Genomic DNA, 15,063 nt, shown 5'->3' with positions numbered 1-15,063 from the left:
TAAACACGCACGTTTTTCTGCAGGAAGCTTAGGAATAACGCATCCGTGCATCCGTTCATAAATGGCACATTCATTTATAAATGACATCAAAATTCAAAATGAAGTCATTTAAGATTTTTTCATGAACATTAAAAAGGGGAAGCCCTGGCCACTGCGCAAGAAAATATTACCAAACTGATTTGAAATAGAGAAATTGACAGCTTTTATAAATGTTTCAAATGTCTTATACCATTCTCGTCATCAGCATAATTCTGACATTTTGATAAAGTTTCTTCCTTCACAGTATTTTGAGAAGAAACAAAAAATTGGAAATTAAAACAAATCTGTCACTTCCCCATCACACCGCAATGTCACATTGTTATTTTGTCATGTTCAGCATTGTATTACTTAAACTTTTAATGTCAACGTATTGAAGAATATCAAGGGATGCAGTACTTTGTACACTTGTCTTCTTTTTTCTAAATGTTTGTAATAGTTTGTACAATTCGTCAATTTTTTACATTTTCCTAACGTCTCTATAATTGCGCTGTAATTCGTAAATTCCGTGCGGAGTTATCTGATGCTGCTCCGATAAACATGATTATGTTCAAGAAAGTGCTGTCTTCTACATATGGCGGTATTGTAATTAAAATGTTTTCATATGCATTTGAACTAAATGATGACAACTGGTTGTACCATGTGGTTCATTGACATTATCTTCATCAGCTAATATATTGTCCTTTTTTTCAAAATTGTATTGTGTACTTGAAATGACATTGCATCAAATGTGTTATCTTGTTCTTTTACATGTTGTTCACGATGAGCTTTTCGGATCGTTGGATGTCTCGTGTCCGCCCGTCGTCAGTCCAGTCTAGAAGAAATATTTCTGAAACAACCTTCATTAAACATAATCAAAATATTGGTATAAGATCTCAGTTAAGTGTAGTTCTTGGCCAAATAGGTCCAAAAAGGTTCAGCATTCAAGCCCGTGCCGTATGCCAATTTTTTTCATTGTGTTACTCTAGCGCCTCTATTTCTTCACCAGTACATATCATATTTAAATAAAATGTGCGTGTGTTACCTAAAGATCTCAGTCTGGCTTGATCATATGGTTTCTGTGGACGAGTGGCTACAACTGCTGAATTCAAATCACTGACCCCTTATACTTACTGGCCCCTTATACATGAGTGGTTGAAACCTCGCACGGGGTGTACAATTCATTCTTGTGAGGAAGCAATCCAACTGCCTTACGGAAGGTCAGTGGTTGTACCCTCCAATGTCTAAAATAACGCCCGGAATGGGGGCATTGCAATCAAAATGTAGAGGGTCGCAATATGACCTTAAATTATGTTGGCACGACGTCGGCACGTCTTCAAACCAAAATGATTTAAATACTAGTAGTAGGCATTTAACTATGTTAGCAAACTGGCACCTTCATGTCGTTACCAAACAAATTTTTACCGAATGTGTTTACATCTTAAATCTCATTTATTGTCGAGTATTGGACAAATCAACATTATAGTTTCAAAGTTATGGGCCAAATATGTTGATTTATCAAATAATGCTATAGTTCATTATATTTACACTCTTAAACCTTCATTTCCTCAAACGCATTTACACGAAAGCTTATATCTTTACGATATTGGTCAAATGTGATTATGTGTCATATTTTGACACTCTTCACCTCTATTTCGATACAAATAAGAAATGATATTTGGAAAAATATATGTGTGTAGTATCTATGTCTGACAAAAGCCGAAATAAGACGAGATGGCCAAGAGTAATTTATAAAACAAATGGTCAAAAATTTTCAAGGCTTAAAGGTTTTATTTTAACTATTGATTGCTGTTTTGGCCTAATCGATGATATTTAAGGGATATTTAAAAGCTCTGAATGGTGTAATTTTTTCTTTGATATCATTTAATATCCTGTCGTTTTTCTCCTTTATAAAAATATTTTGTTTTAAAAAGACATTTCCTTCAATGTCTTATTTGATAATATGAGTGATGACAACTACTTTCTTAAATATTATTGCTCATCGTTTTGTTAGAAACGAAGTTAATCTTGACGTTAAAACGTTGTTTGGTATCTGACGTATAGTGTTGATAAAATTTAATCAAAATATAGGACGACTGGATATCATAGAATGCTTTCATACGGAAACGGTTCTAAATATCTCTTTAAAGTGTAATCAAACTTTCTTCTTAATTTTAGTACTGTTACAATATTATCAATCTTTCTTCTCGTACATTTGACTCTAAAGAGATTTCGTGTTCTTCAAGTGTTCCGGTTACTTCTTAAAATGTTGTTGCATTGCACATTAGTCTTTGTATATCCACGCTGCGTGCAATCGTTGTTTGAAAAATTGGTGTTTTTCTTTGGTGTCACATATAAACGGTACATTTTTTGTATTTTATTGATATATAACTGTATTAACCTTCTTCTTTTTGGTAGATATGTTAAAAATATATACATGTCATAATTTTACCGATTCGCTTCATATTTCATTGGTATTGCTAGGAGTGCCGAAGAATTTACTCCAAGGGCGTCGCTAACGTTTGTAAATAGATTCCTTACATTTTATGTTTTATATTTGCTATATCCGTACATGTTTCTTTCGTTATAATTCCGTAACAGCTAGATTTGATCGAACACAATATCGCCCAGTAAGAAAGTGCAGAATTCGCTACTTTTTAATTTGCTGAGAAACCTGGGGATTTGATCTCCCTCTACAAAAGAAAATAGAATCGATCTTTTGTTCCACATGTAAAATGTTTGACCTCATTAAAGAAGCATTACACGGCGTCCCACGTGGATAGAATACATTACATTTGCATCAGTGTTTTAATTAAATTCGACTTACACGAACTCGACAAATAATACAGAAAAAGCATTAGACTTTCAGATATGTTGAATTTAAGACAAACATCGAGTCACGTGGGAATAAGAAGACAACTATTCAAGATGATATGGCATTTACCACGAATAAGCTATAGTTTAGAGTAGAATTTCTTAGAATACTGTATTGTCCACGAGAACAGAAAGTAATGAAGATAACTGTCTTTTTCTGATACATTGAAACTCAAATCGTGGAAATACAATTATGAAAACCTCGATACTGAAGAGTCAAATAGTTAGAGCAAGTCAGTACATGTATGTATAGAAGAACTCTATAGAAATGTTACATGTCATGAAATATATAAAATGATTTGCATCTAAACAAATGCAAGACAATAAACGTAGCAGTCGTGTGTGTCTTTTTATTTATACGGATATAACAATAGCTTCGAACACAATGTTAGCATTTTGCAAAAGGATATCAGCGGCTCGTTCATAACCAAGTTGCGACAATTGACTTTAACCTAAAGACAAGGAAAATCAAATAATTCATACTCAAGTTGGAAGTTACGACCATACCAGTGAGAAACAGATGTATTTTGATTAAGATTATACTCTTTGACAATCGTCTTTTATGTTTTACTACAGCTATATTCCATAGCGACTTCAGAAGTCAGTATTCTAGTAGAATTCAGTACGCTTCTAAAACCGCTAGTAAAGAAAAGTACTTTTGAGAATGTCTAGTCTGAATTAGATTTGTATTTCAATTTTTAGTGTCATTGGAATATGTAATCCATGGCAACAAACAAATGGTAATTATAGAACATATACCTTTATACCTTCCACCCCATCCGCAAATACAAATAACTTTCATTTGGAAGAGTCTCTTTTGAATTGTTGCAAAAAAGTGATGGGTTCTCATACTTGCCACCAATAGTCTGCACGGAAGGTAGGTTAATAAAATATGCACTGCATTTGAAAGTTTGGTATTTTCTGCTGTTGTCAAAAAACAAATGAACACAGTATGTTTTCAGCCAGCTGAACGCCTGAATGCATTTTGTTAGATTTTCGAGTGGGTATAGTTATGATTTTTGAGATTAGACCTCGAGTTCAGCAGGTTTTCAAAATTATGGTGATATGTGCATTGCTAAAGATTTTATCAATATAGTTATAAAACAACAGACTTACTGATCGTGCAAAAAGATTTGGAATCGGTAATTCAGTTTCAACTGTAATACAATAAATTATCGTTTTGCTAGCACTTAGCTTGAAAAGCCTGGTACAATTGGTAATTAAAATCCGGAGTACAATGGGTTTTATTCTTTCAATTAAATTTGTCTTAATGTAGTGTATAAAGTACGATTTCTGTATTCTCATGAGAGAGCTAACACAGTCCTGGTTTTGTTTTCTGCACATGTAACGTTACAATTCTACGGGAAAACGAATTACATTCAGTTACAACCTAAACTGATTTGAAAGTATTGGATTTCATTCGAGACTTACTTTGGACAGCAAGGGAACTGATATTCTAGATCTCTGTCATTTTTTTAATTACAATTTAGTGACAAAAAAGTATGTATACAAATGGGATTAAAGTCGAATTTGAAGTGCCTCTCTTTTAAGGAGATTTCAGTTGTGTAAGAGTTTGTCCTTAGTTTGACAATATTAGGAACAAATTTATCGACAAAATATAAGATTATAGTCTGTGCTTTGGTCGGATATGACTTATGTAAATGGGTTTAAATTGTTAAATCGAACTATTATCACCAAAATTTAAATTAAAAGTAAGTATGAAAGGCAACAGCATTTATGGGCACATATCGTAGTTCACCAATCCATATTTGAATTCCCTAGAAATTCAAGTTTATGTCTTAAATTTGGTTAAAATGATAATTTTTTAGGATTGGAAAAGCAGAGGAATACATCTTGTTTTGTGGAACATGATGTGCATGCCAATAACATTAATTCTTTTGTAACAGTAAAACCCTAGAACTTGTAGTAACATTGCCTTTGTGACATAGATGTTTTGTGATTTAAATGAATGGTAAAGTCCTGAAAATTTTACAGCTGTTGGGTTCATCGGATAAAATGGTAGTAGATGGTGCTGTGCTTGGTATTTATCAAGTAATGAAGAAATTAAATTCGAAATAGATAAGTCTGTTAAAAATAGTGTTTTATTTAAACAGTAAGAAACAATACTTAATTAATTTAAAGATACATAACCTCGTCTTCACAAATTTCTGAAACATCCTGAAACCATTTGTATCTCTCCATATATATATCCATACACGTGGTAACAAGTTGTATGTGTTATTTATAGATTGACTGCAGACGGTTATTTCTATTGACATAACAAAAAACTTTTACCGTTTGCTCACAACTCAACGTACACTATAAATATTGCAGTTCAAATGGATTTACAGAATTTATTGTTATTAATTGTTTTATATTTTCTCTCGAACACTTCCAAGACTATGGAAACTTCAGATAGGCTAAGATAAGATAAAATTACAGGCGAACATGTGTTTCACCACGAGTAGTCCATCGCCCTTTATTTAATTTGTATCATCTGCTCCAAGCACGTGTTCCGATTGTGTTTGAACTGAATGCAAACTACAAGATGTTTAAGGTATTAGATTACTGTACCTCCGTTTGAAGAGTATTCAATTCCTACAATAAATCTACTTTTGAATTAATTTTTTCAAGGGGGCATAGGTTCAAGCCCTACTGGGCTTTTATCTTATATTCCTTTTTCCTAGTAAGTTTTTACTTTTTTGTCAAGACTTATTATTGATGTATTGTACAAATTTGAAAAATTTTGATTTGATAAGTGATTTCTTGATGTTCAAAGTGAATTTACCTCTGAAACAGAAGGGGACAGAGTTATACATCTTTAAAAATATCGAGTTGCATGCGGTAAAACTTCTCTATTTTGCCTTTACTCTTTATAATACATATTGTGGAAGAAATGTAGGTAGGATTTCCTTCTGCCCGAGCTTAATTTTGAATGAAATGACAAAATTGTTAAGAGTCCCACAAGACTTGACCTTAATATTTCAATGTTGGGAGTTAGAATTCTGTCTCATTAAATCCTTTTACTTGAGCCACCCTAGAAAAAAATGGTACTGACAGCTTTTTTTGTATTTTATAATTGTTTTCCAATAGTTCGACATTTCTTTGTTTCTTTCATCAAAGTTAACGGTATAGTGAATTCTCTGCAGATATTTTGGACAATGGCCATCACTTTTAAATTTGTCTCTACCTGAGCTTGAGGAAATATAATAAATTATGCAAAAAGTTTTAAAACCGGCACGGTAAAAGTTGTTTAAAAATGCAACACAGTGCAAAACAAAGTCAACTTTAAAAATATACCAAGTGAATGCCATTTTTCAAAAACTTTTCTATTAGGTATTTAATAACTTAAGACCAGTTGTACTAAACTGACTACATTACGTAGTTTCATTCCCTTAGATTCAAATCAATATCTAAAATCACCACAGGCACTGGAAAATAAATTTTTAATACACATATATTACAAAAACAGACATTTTAATTTTACAATGTGAATCAAAAGCCAAAGCAACAGAAGTAATATCAGTTTGTGGGAATTTCTCACTAAATCATTATCTAAGTTATATCAAAATGTACACATTTTGTCTGGCTCTGACAATAAAAGTACTGGCTGTTTTTCCTAAAGTGGTTTTCGATATTGAGAAGCAAAAAAATCGCTAAATAGATAACACACGTGCCAAGAATCGTGTTTTTGTCATGTTCCAAGTCTTCTTAGTCTAATAAAAGCCAAGAATGCGATACTATAAGAATATTTCACTAGGTGCAGGTGCAGATCATAACATACGACTATAGAGACGGTAACGAAGCTCTGCTGACGTATCGCAAAATAGCGCTGTTACCTGAGCCGCTAATACATCTAGTGGACATTTTCTTGCAAACAGTTACTTGTTTTAGCAACAGATCCCAGAAATTAAAAATCAGACAATAATTTTCCACACACACGTTTTTCTTCAGGAAGCAAATGAATTTACGCATTCGTTCATAAATACCACATTTATTTCTTAAATAACATCAAAATGACGTCATTTAAAATTTTTTCAGTACCGTTGAAAACAAATGAGAACTCCAGGCCACTATGCAAGAAAATAGGACCAAATTAATTAAAAATTGAAGGAAGCTTTTATGAAATTTTCAAACGTACTAATTAAATTATTGGTGGGTGCTAGGGTATTTACATATATACGGTCAAACCCGCCTGCAAAACCTCCCTTGGGCACTGAAAATGCTGGTATTTGTGAAAACTTGAATTTTTCAAGACAGCTTAAGTGTGACTTTAGTAAGCAGGTTCTATGTATTTGAAGGTTGTCTTCAGTACGGGTCTGACTGCATAAGGGAGTTCGTCGCTTCTTAAGACAAGAGTAAATTACCAAGTAATGTAACAAAAAACAAAACAAGATTATGTTGGATAAGGCCGTGACTTTATTATTAATTTTTAAATGAAAATTCTGGCATATTGTAAATATATAGCTGGTATATATGAAAATGATGAGGAAATATGAAGGACATAACTCCAGGTAAAATGCATGGTAGCAACATAGCAGCACGAAGGTGCAGAATACTATGAAAAGAAGCGCAGAGTATACCAGACCTAATAGGAAATTGTAGGTTCTAGTAAATTGCACCAATGAGAAACGAGGCAAAGATGCTCTCAGAGATCTCTATGACATGAGATGATATATCAACAAAAATTATTCTTCCTAAGTTAAGTAAATACGAAATGAAACATAACGCTAAGATCAAAATAAAATCCGATGTAAGTTAAGAAAGTCTTCAGCAAACAAACGCACAAAACAAAATAAAATATTGAAAAATTTGTTTTTAATGTAATATATGAACAAACGGACCCCGTGCGAGGGAATGGTTATAGCAAACTATGCTACAATTAATAATATATAATCCATCCAAGCGATTGACTGAGCTAACCGACAGACTGGAAACGTATGAAAACAGGGGGGATTTACATGTCTGTTTCAACATAACCCAGAGGTGTGTTAGAGGTTTGTAGCAAAGTGATCCACAAATTATATAATATGTACGGACCTACACGTACATATAATAAATGCAACTTTCGACTGGTCACTAATAATCGTATGACCGATAAGTTGAATAACCCTGTTTATATAAGACACAGTCAATCCATGGACCAGGTGAATGGCCGACCACATGGTCAAGGCCCCCTCTAACGGTTAAAGGGCGCACGCCCAGTAACAACAATATTAAGAGATGACCTACCGAGCGCGAGGTTGCAGATACGAGAAGGTCAACCTAGACAAGTGAGCTTTTATTTTTGATACTGCCATAGTATACAATAATAAAATATTTTGTGGATCATGAAATATTGCTCACAACACGGACAAAAATTAAAATGAAATTAGAATTGACTTGAGCCAAACCTTTTGATAAAGAAGACTTTCTTTACTGTACCCCGAATAAGGATCACCAATTTGTAAGCGCCATTTAAGTCACGACAATAAAATAATTCTAAAATGATGAAATTAAATCAATGCAAAAATTGTATATTTACTAATAAAATAATGTATGTTCACTAATAAAATCATGTTTATATACACATACACCTACTGTGCAAACGCTTTTTTTTAAATTTCATCCAAAAACTACCCAGAAAGACAGGTTAATCGTATGCTGCGAGCCGGCTGCCCCAACCCTAACTCATTTCTATTTTTTTTATAATATTTTTATATATGAGGGGGAGGTAGGGAGAATCAGACGCTATGACCAGCGAAAAGGCTCTCTCCATCCCTGCTTTCCGAGTATTTACTAACATCAATGTTTCTAGTAGATAAAATGAATGTGCCAAACAAAACAAAACAATATGAATAAAAAAATGGGTAATGTCCGTGAACTGTCATCAAATTATAAATCGATGAATTTCTTACAGAAATAGTTCAGTTATGTTTTTTTTTTACATAATAAATGACATTAAGACCATCTTCTCATTTTTCTGCAAATACTATGCCAGGATTTGGCGAACCTGCGTGTTATCGCTTTGTGTAGTGAACCTCGAATGAACTATAGCCCGAGCTAAGTGATGAAAACTTCGTGCTTAAATTTAAACCAAACTTAACAAAAAGCAAGAAAGAATCATAAAGTACCAAAAAAAAAAAAATGTTTATAAATGAATACATGCATTTTAAAATCAAGTCGGTTCCATTCAACCGTATTGTTGTCCCATGATGATTAAATGTACCAACAGAAGCATACTAGCACAATTGAGTTCACACTGACACAATATAAGGAGTTTGTTCACCAGTATAACGTAGATTACCGAAGCGGCGTGACATGTTTGGTGCAGCAGTAGATTTGTAGCAGGGCTCAGCAGTATGGTACACCATTATGGCCCTGAAATAAATTAAACTTGACGGCAGAAATATGTTAAATCAACAAAGATACGGTAATGGGAAGGGTGGGAGGGAATTTTTGTAAACGATCTTTCCTCTATGGATTTCAGATAAAGAATGTACTTGTCACTGCACTAAATTTGCCCATGAAAAACCCGTGAGATTAAAACTTGTCAGACTAGTATTTAAAGTGATACGGCTATAAATACAAATACAGGTGTGGTTAAGCAGTGAGGCGTTATGGTAAGCAAGACAATACCCAACAAAATTAAAAGTATTTATTTCTTAAGAGAACATAAATTTACTTAATTCTTGTCATCTGTGTCAACATAATTCTGTTATTTTGATTAAGTCTCTTCCCCCACTCTATTTCGAGAAGGATAAAAAATACGGAAATTAAAAACAGTCTAGCACTCCCCCATCACACCGCAATGTCACATTGATATTTTGTCAAGGTCACATTTATTATTCAACCTTTCAATTTCAAAGTACATTGTATTGAAGAATATCAAGGGATGCAGTGCTTTGCACACTTGTCTTCTTTTTTTCTAAATGTTTGTACTAGTTTGTATACTTGATATTCGTCAAACTACCTCGTTATATTTGTCAGTGCCTGATGTTGCTATGATAAATACGATTATGTTCATGAAAGTGTTGTCTTTTACAGAATGGAGTGTTGTATTTTTAATCAAATGTTTTTATGTTCATCTAAACTAAGTGATGAAAAATGGTTGCACCATGTGGTTCATTGACATTATTATCTTCATCAGTTAATATATAGTTGAAATGAAACTGTTTTGTTACAATTTGTTATCTTGTTCATTGTTCACGATGAGCTTTTCGGATCGTTGCATGTCTGGTGTCCGTCCGTCCGTCGTCATCTAAATGGTTAATATCCAGTTCTGAAACAATCTTCATAAAACTTGGTCAATATATAAGCATAGGATCTCAGTCAAGTGTAGTTCTTAGCCAGCTCGGTCCAAGTAGGTTCAGTGTTAACGCCCTTGCCTGATTATGCCGTATTTTATCTTTGTGTTACGCTAGCACCTTTATTTCTTCACCTTTACATATCATAATTATTCAGAATGTGCGTGCGTGACCTTAAGATCCCATTCAGGTTTGATTATAGGGTATCCGTAGACGAGTGACTACAGCCGCTGAATTCCAATCACTGGTCCCTTATACATGAATGGTTGAAACCTCACCCGGGGTATAGAATTAATTCTTGTGGGGAAGCAATCCAACTGCCTTACGGAGTTTGAAACTCATGAGAATTGTTCAGAATGTGTGTCTTGATGACCTCTAGGTCAAATGCGTATCTGTGTTATGTGGGTTCAAAAACTAGATCACCCGGTCAAATCAAAGGAAAAGCTTGTTAACACTCTAGAGGCCACAGAACTGTGTAACCCAATCTCTATTAAACTTAGTCAGAATGTTTGTATAGATTGATGTCTTAGTCAAGTTTGAAACTTGGTTATGCGAGGTCAAAAAACTAGGTCAATAGGCCATATAGGGCCATCTTCAAGAACTATCTTAGTTCCATCAAAACATCGGAAAAATGGTTATGAAAACCTTGACATTGAAGAGTTAAATTATCGTAGTAAGTCAGTTAGTATAGACGAAATCGATAAAAATTGGTACATGTTATGAAGTAAAAAAAATATGCATCTGAACAAATACAAGACAATAATCGTAGCGGTCGCTTGTGTCCTTTTAATGATACGGATATAACAATAGCTTCAGACACGATGTTAGCATTTTGCAAAAGCTTCTCAGCGACTCGTTCATAAACAATGTTCATAACCAAGTTGCGACAATTGACTTTAACATAAGGACAAGGAAAATCACATAATTCAAACTTACGGAAACAGAAGTATTTTGATTAAGATTATACTCTTTGGCAATCGTCTTTCTTATGTTTTACCGCTGCAATATCCCATAGCGACTTCAGAAGTCAATATTCTAATGGATTTAGTACGCTCCTAAAATCAGTAGTAAAGAAAAGTACTTTTGAAAAGGTCAAGTCTGAATTTGATTTCAGTTTTTTTTGTGACAGTGGAATATTTAATCAATGGTGAAACAAATGATATTTATAAAACATATACCTGTTTACCATCCACCCCATCCGCAAATACAAATAACTTTCATTTGGAAGAGTCTCTTTTGAATAGTTGCTAAAAGTGATGGGTTCTCATACTTGCCACCAATAGTCTGCACGGAAGGTAGGGTTAAAAATATCTACTGCATTTGAATGTTTGGTATTTTCTGCCGTTGTCAAAAAACAAAGGTACACAATATGTGTTCAGCCAGCTGAACGCCTGAAGCATTTAGTTAGATTTTCGAGAAGATATAGTTATGAGTTTTGAGTTAAAACCTCGAGTTCAGCAGGTTTTCAAAATTATTGTGATATGTGCATTGGTAGAGATTTCTTTATCTATATAATTATAAAAACAACACACTTTCTGTTCGGGTAAAAAAGTTTGGAATCGGTAATTCAATTTCAACTGTAATACGTTTTGATAATCTTTTCGTTAGCACTTTGCTTGAAAAGCCTGGTAATTGGTAATTAAAATCCGGAATACAATGGGTTTTATTCTTTCAATTAAATTTGTCTTAATGCAGTGTATAAAGTACGATTTCTGTATTCTCATGAGGAAGCTAACACAGTTCTGGGTTTGTTTTCTGCACGTTTAACATTAGAAATGCATAAGATTTGGAAACTGATAAATATGTAGATATGGGTAAACGAATTACATTCAGTTGCAAACTGATTTGCAAATACTTGATTTCATACGATTCATTGTTGTTATATTTTCTGGTTCTTTGTGATCATGGAGTCCATTCAACATATGTGTAATAGAGTTCCGCTTAAGCTGGTGCTAGGGGACGTGAGAGGTATTGCACATTTCATTACCTCTCATGAGCAGTCTCTATCAAACCGAGTCCGGTATTGTTCTTCTTGGTTGTGTTCTTTGCTTCCAAAGGATCTTTTAACAGATTTTATTATTTACTTTCGACAGCCAGGGAACTGATATTCTAGATCTCTGTTACTTTTCTTTTTTTAATTACAATTTTGTGACATAAATATATGTATGCTGATAGGATTAAAGTCGAATTTGATGTGCCTCTCTTTGACGGAGAATTCAGTTGTGTTTGTCTTTAATTTGACAATACTAGGAACAAATTCATCGACAAAACATAAGAGTATAGTCTGTGCTTTGGTCAGACATGTCTTCTGTAAAATATATTGGTCATATTGATCTGTCATATGGAAGATCGCACAGGCCACTGTCTCAATATATTCTAATCACGTTCTGAGATAATAGCTTCGACTCTTTGTAGTTTGCTATCAATGTAGAAATGTAAACGGATGAGGCGTGAAATAAACAGTACAGTCCTGTTGGAAATCTATAATGATCAATCCTATTAGTTTTACTCCCAATGGCGTCACTGTTGTAGTCCAATTTCCTCGCAGTAAAGTGACCTCTGCATACACATATATTTTTGTCCAAATTGTCATTGACTGAACTTTATTCATCATTTAATTTTGATACTTGATTTATGTTGTTTAAATTGTTTTGTGTCTTTTTGAGAGATTTAAGGCTTGTTTATGTGATGAAATGAAACTTCTTATCGATTTAAGAAACTACGCAAAGGTAACGTGGACTTCATGGTCACGCGGTATTTGTGTCAGTAATGGGAGATAATCGCTGCTCTGAGCGAAATATCAGAGGAGATATTTCCCAGCGCAAGTACACAGTTTATACTATGTCGTTATTCTTATGGTATGTTCGATATTCTTAGGGTAAAAGTCATTATTGTTATTCTATGTTTCGTTATTGTTATTGTATCTTTGATATTGTTATTCAATGTCGTGTCATTCATATTCTAAGTATTACCATTGTTATTGTATCTGTCGTAATTCTTATTGTATGTTCGATATTCTTATGGTAAAAGTCATCATTGTTGTTCAATATCTGACGATTCTATTTACAAAACGTGTCATTCTTATTCTATGTTATGTGATTGTATTTGTATAGCGTCGCTGTGCTATTTTTATCTCGGGAAATCGCACATACAATAAGAATATCAAGCTTACAAAAACAATAATGACTATACAACAACAATAACGTCTTTTACAATAAGAATATCGAACATACAATAAGAATAACGACATATAGAATAACAATGGTAACACTTAGAATAGGAATGACACGACATTGAATATCAATATCAAAGATACAATAAGAATAACGAAATATAGAATAACAATAATGACTTTTACCATAAGAATATCGAACATACAATAAGAATAACGACATATACAATAACAATGGTAACACTTAGAATATGAATGACACGACATTGAATAACAATATCAAAGATACAATAACAATAACGAAACATAGAATAACAATAATGACTTTTACCCTAAGAATATCGAACATACCATAAGAATAACGACATATAAAATAACAATAGCTAATTTTAGAATATGAATGACACGACATTGAATAACAATAACAAACATACAATAATAATAACATACATATATAATTTAGCAACGTTTGACATGCCATATAAGTTCAGTATTCGCAGATTTTCTATTTATTAATTTATATGTCAGTCTGTAACAACAAGTATAATAAAAGAAACTAAATTGAATCTAGTTTCTTTCATTTTTCAAAATTTGTAATCTGCACAAACTTCATGCGATTTGATAAAGGTCTTTTGCTAAAACTTTGTGACGTGCATATAAAGGTACTTTAGTTTTTCGAACCTTGTGCCTAGAAGTAGTTATCTAAAATGATAATGTCTGAATATTGCTCTCTATTTCTTTTGGTTTCAACTAAAATCGGATCAATAAATTTGTTTTGTCTGGTACCTCTTCAGGAACAATAGTTTTGGATGCATGCCTACAATGTGATGTAATATCATATTATGTCAACAATAAGTGTGATGTACAGTACAGCTTCAAATCACAGACATTTATTTCATGTCCACAATATGAATTGGAAAATAAATAGATGTTTATAAATACTTTATCTTAAATCTAGTTAGAAAGATGTAGAAAAGGGTAACACTCAGCGCCTAATATAATTTCAATCTTTTTTTAAATCCCATTTTAGACATCTAAAGAAAAGAATGTTTAGAACGTTTTCAGTACAATGCAATTTATTAGTACGTCTTTTGTTTACGTATTGATGTATGTATATCATCTAATAAAGTGGCCAAAATTTTCTAAAAAGTTAAGGGAGAAATGCAAATGCATTCATTGGCCACCTCAGAATGCATACTTAAATATGCATATATTATATATTATATCCACATTTCATATTTGAAAAACAAAGATCAATAACTATCCAGTGTCTATATAAACACGAATTGTACATACAATGTTAGTTGCTAAGTTACTTTTAACTTCGAGCAGATGTTCTTTGTAAGACGCAGATCGCAGTTGCACGAACGTTAATGTAGTCACTCATGTATCTATTATTTCTCTTTTCAGCACGAGATTCAAGCAAAAGAAATTGTACATATATCAAATATTTTACTGTCAACGATGACCGAGATGGTATACCACAAACTGATGCCATTCTATGTAAGTACTGTTTACTTCACATTGATACACTTTAAGTCATATGGCTATTTTCCAGCTTTTTATGGTGGAGGAAAATCCTCGGTGCCCCTTCCGAGCGTTGTTTCAGACACAGGCGTTTACTTTGGTACATGTGGAGCCACCGATATTCCGTAAGCCAGCAATATGTCTTTCTCACTCAGCGAGGTCTCGAACCCACATCGGGTAGGGGTAGGG

General features: G+C 33.2%; 1 protein-coding gene across 1 annotated transcript in view; it reads left to right on the top strand.

The window, feature by feature from the left end:
- LOC128555030 (voltage-dependent calcium channel gamma-7 subunit-like) overlaps nucleotides 1-15,063 on the top strand; it is a 114,718-nt gene that overhangs the window by 93,622 nt on the left and 6,033 nt on the right. The window contains exon 2 of the mRNA XM_053536385.1: nucleotides 14,758-14,850. Within this exon, the coding sequence (XP_053392360.1) occupies nucleotides 14,758-14,850 (93 nt within the window). The remainder of the gene's footprint in view (nucleotides 1-14,757; nucleotides 14,851-15,063) is intronic.

This window comes from Mercenaria mercenaria, chromosome 2 (genome assembly GCF_021730395.1).
Source record: "Mercenaria mercenaria strain notata chromosome 2, MADL_Memer_1, whole genome shotgun sequence".
Classification (NCBI taxonomy): domain Eukaryota; kingdom Metazoa; phylum Mollusca; class Bivalvia; order Venerida; family Veneridae; genus Mercenaria; species Mercenaria mercenaria.
This window is presented reverse-complemented; position numbering and strand designations above follow the sequence as displayed.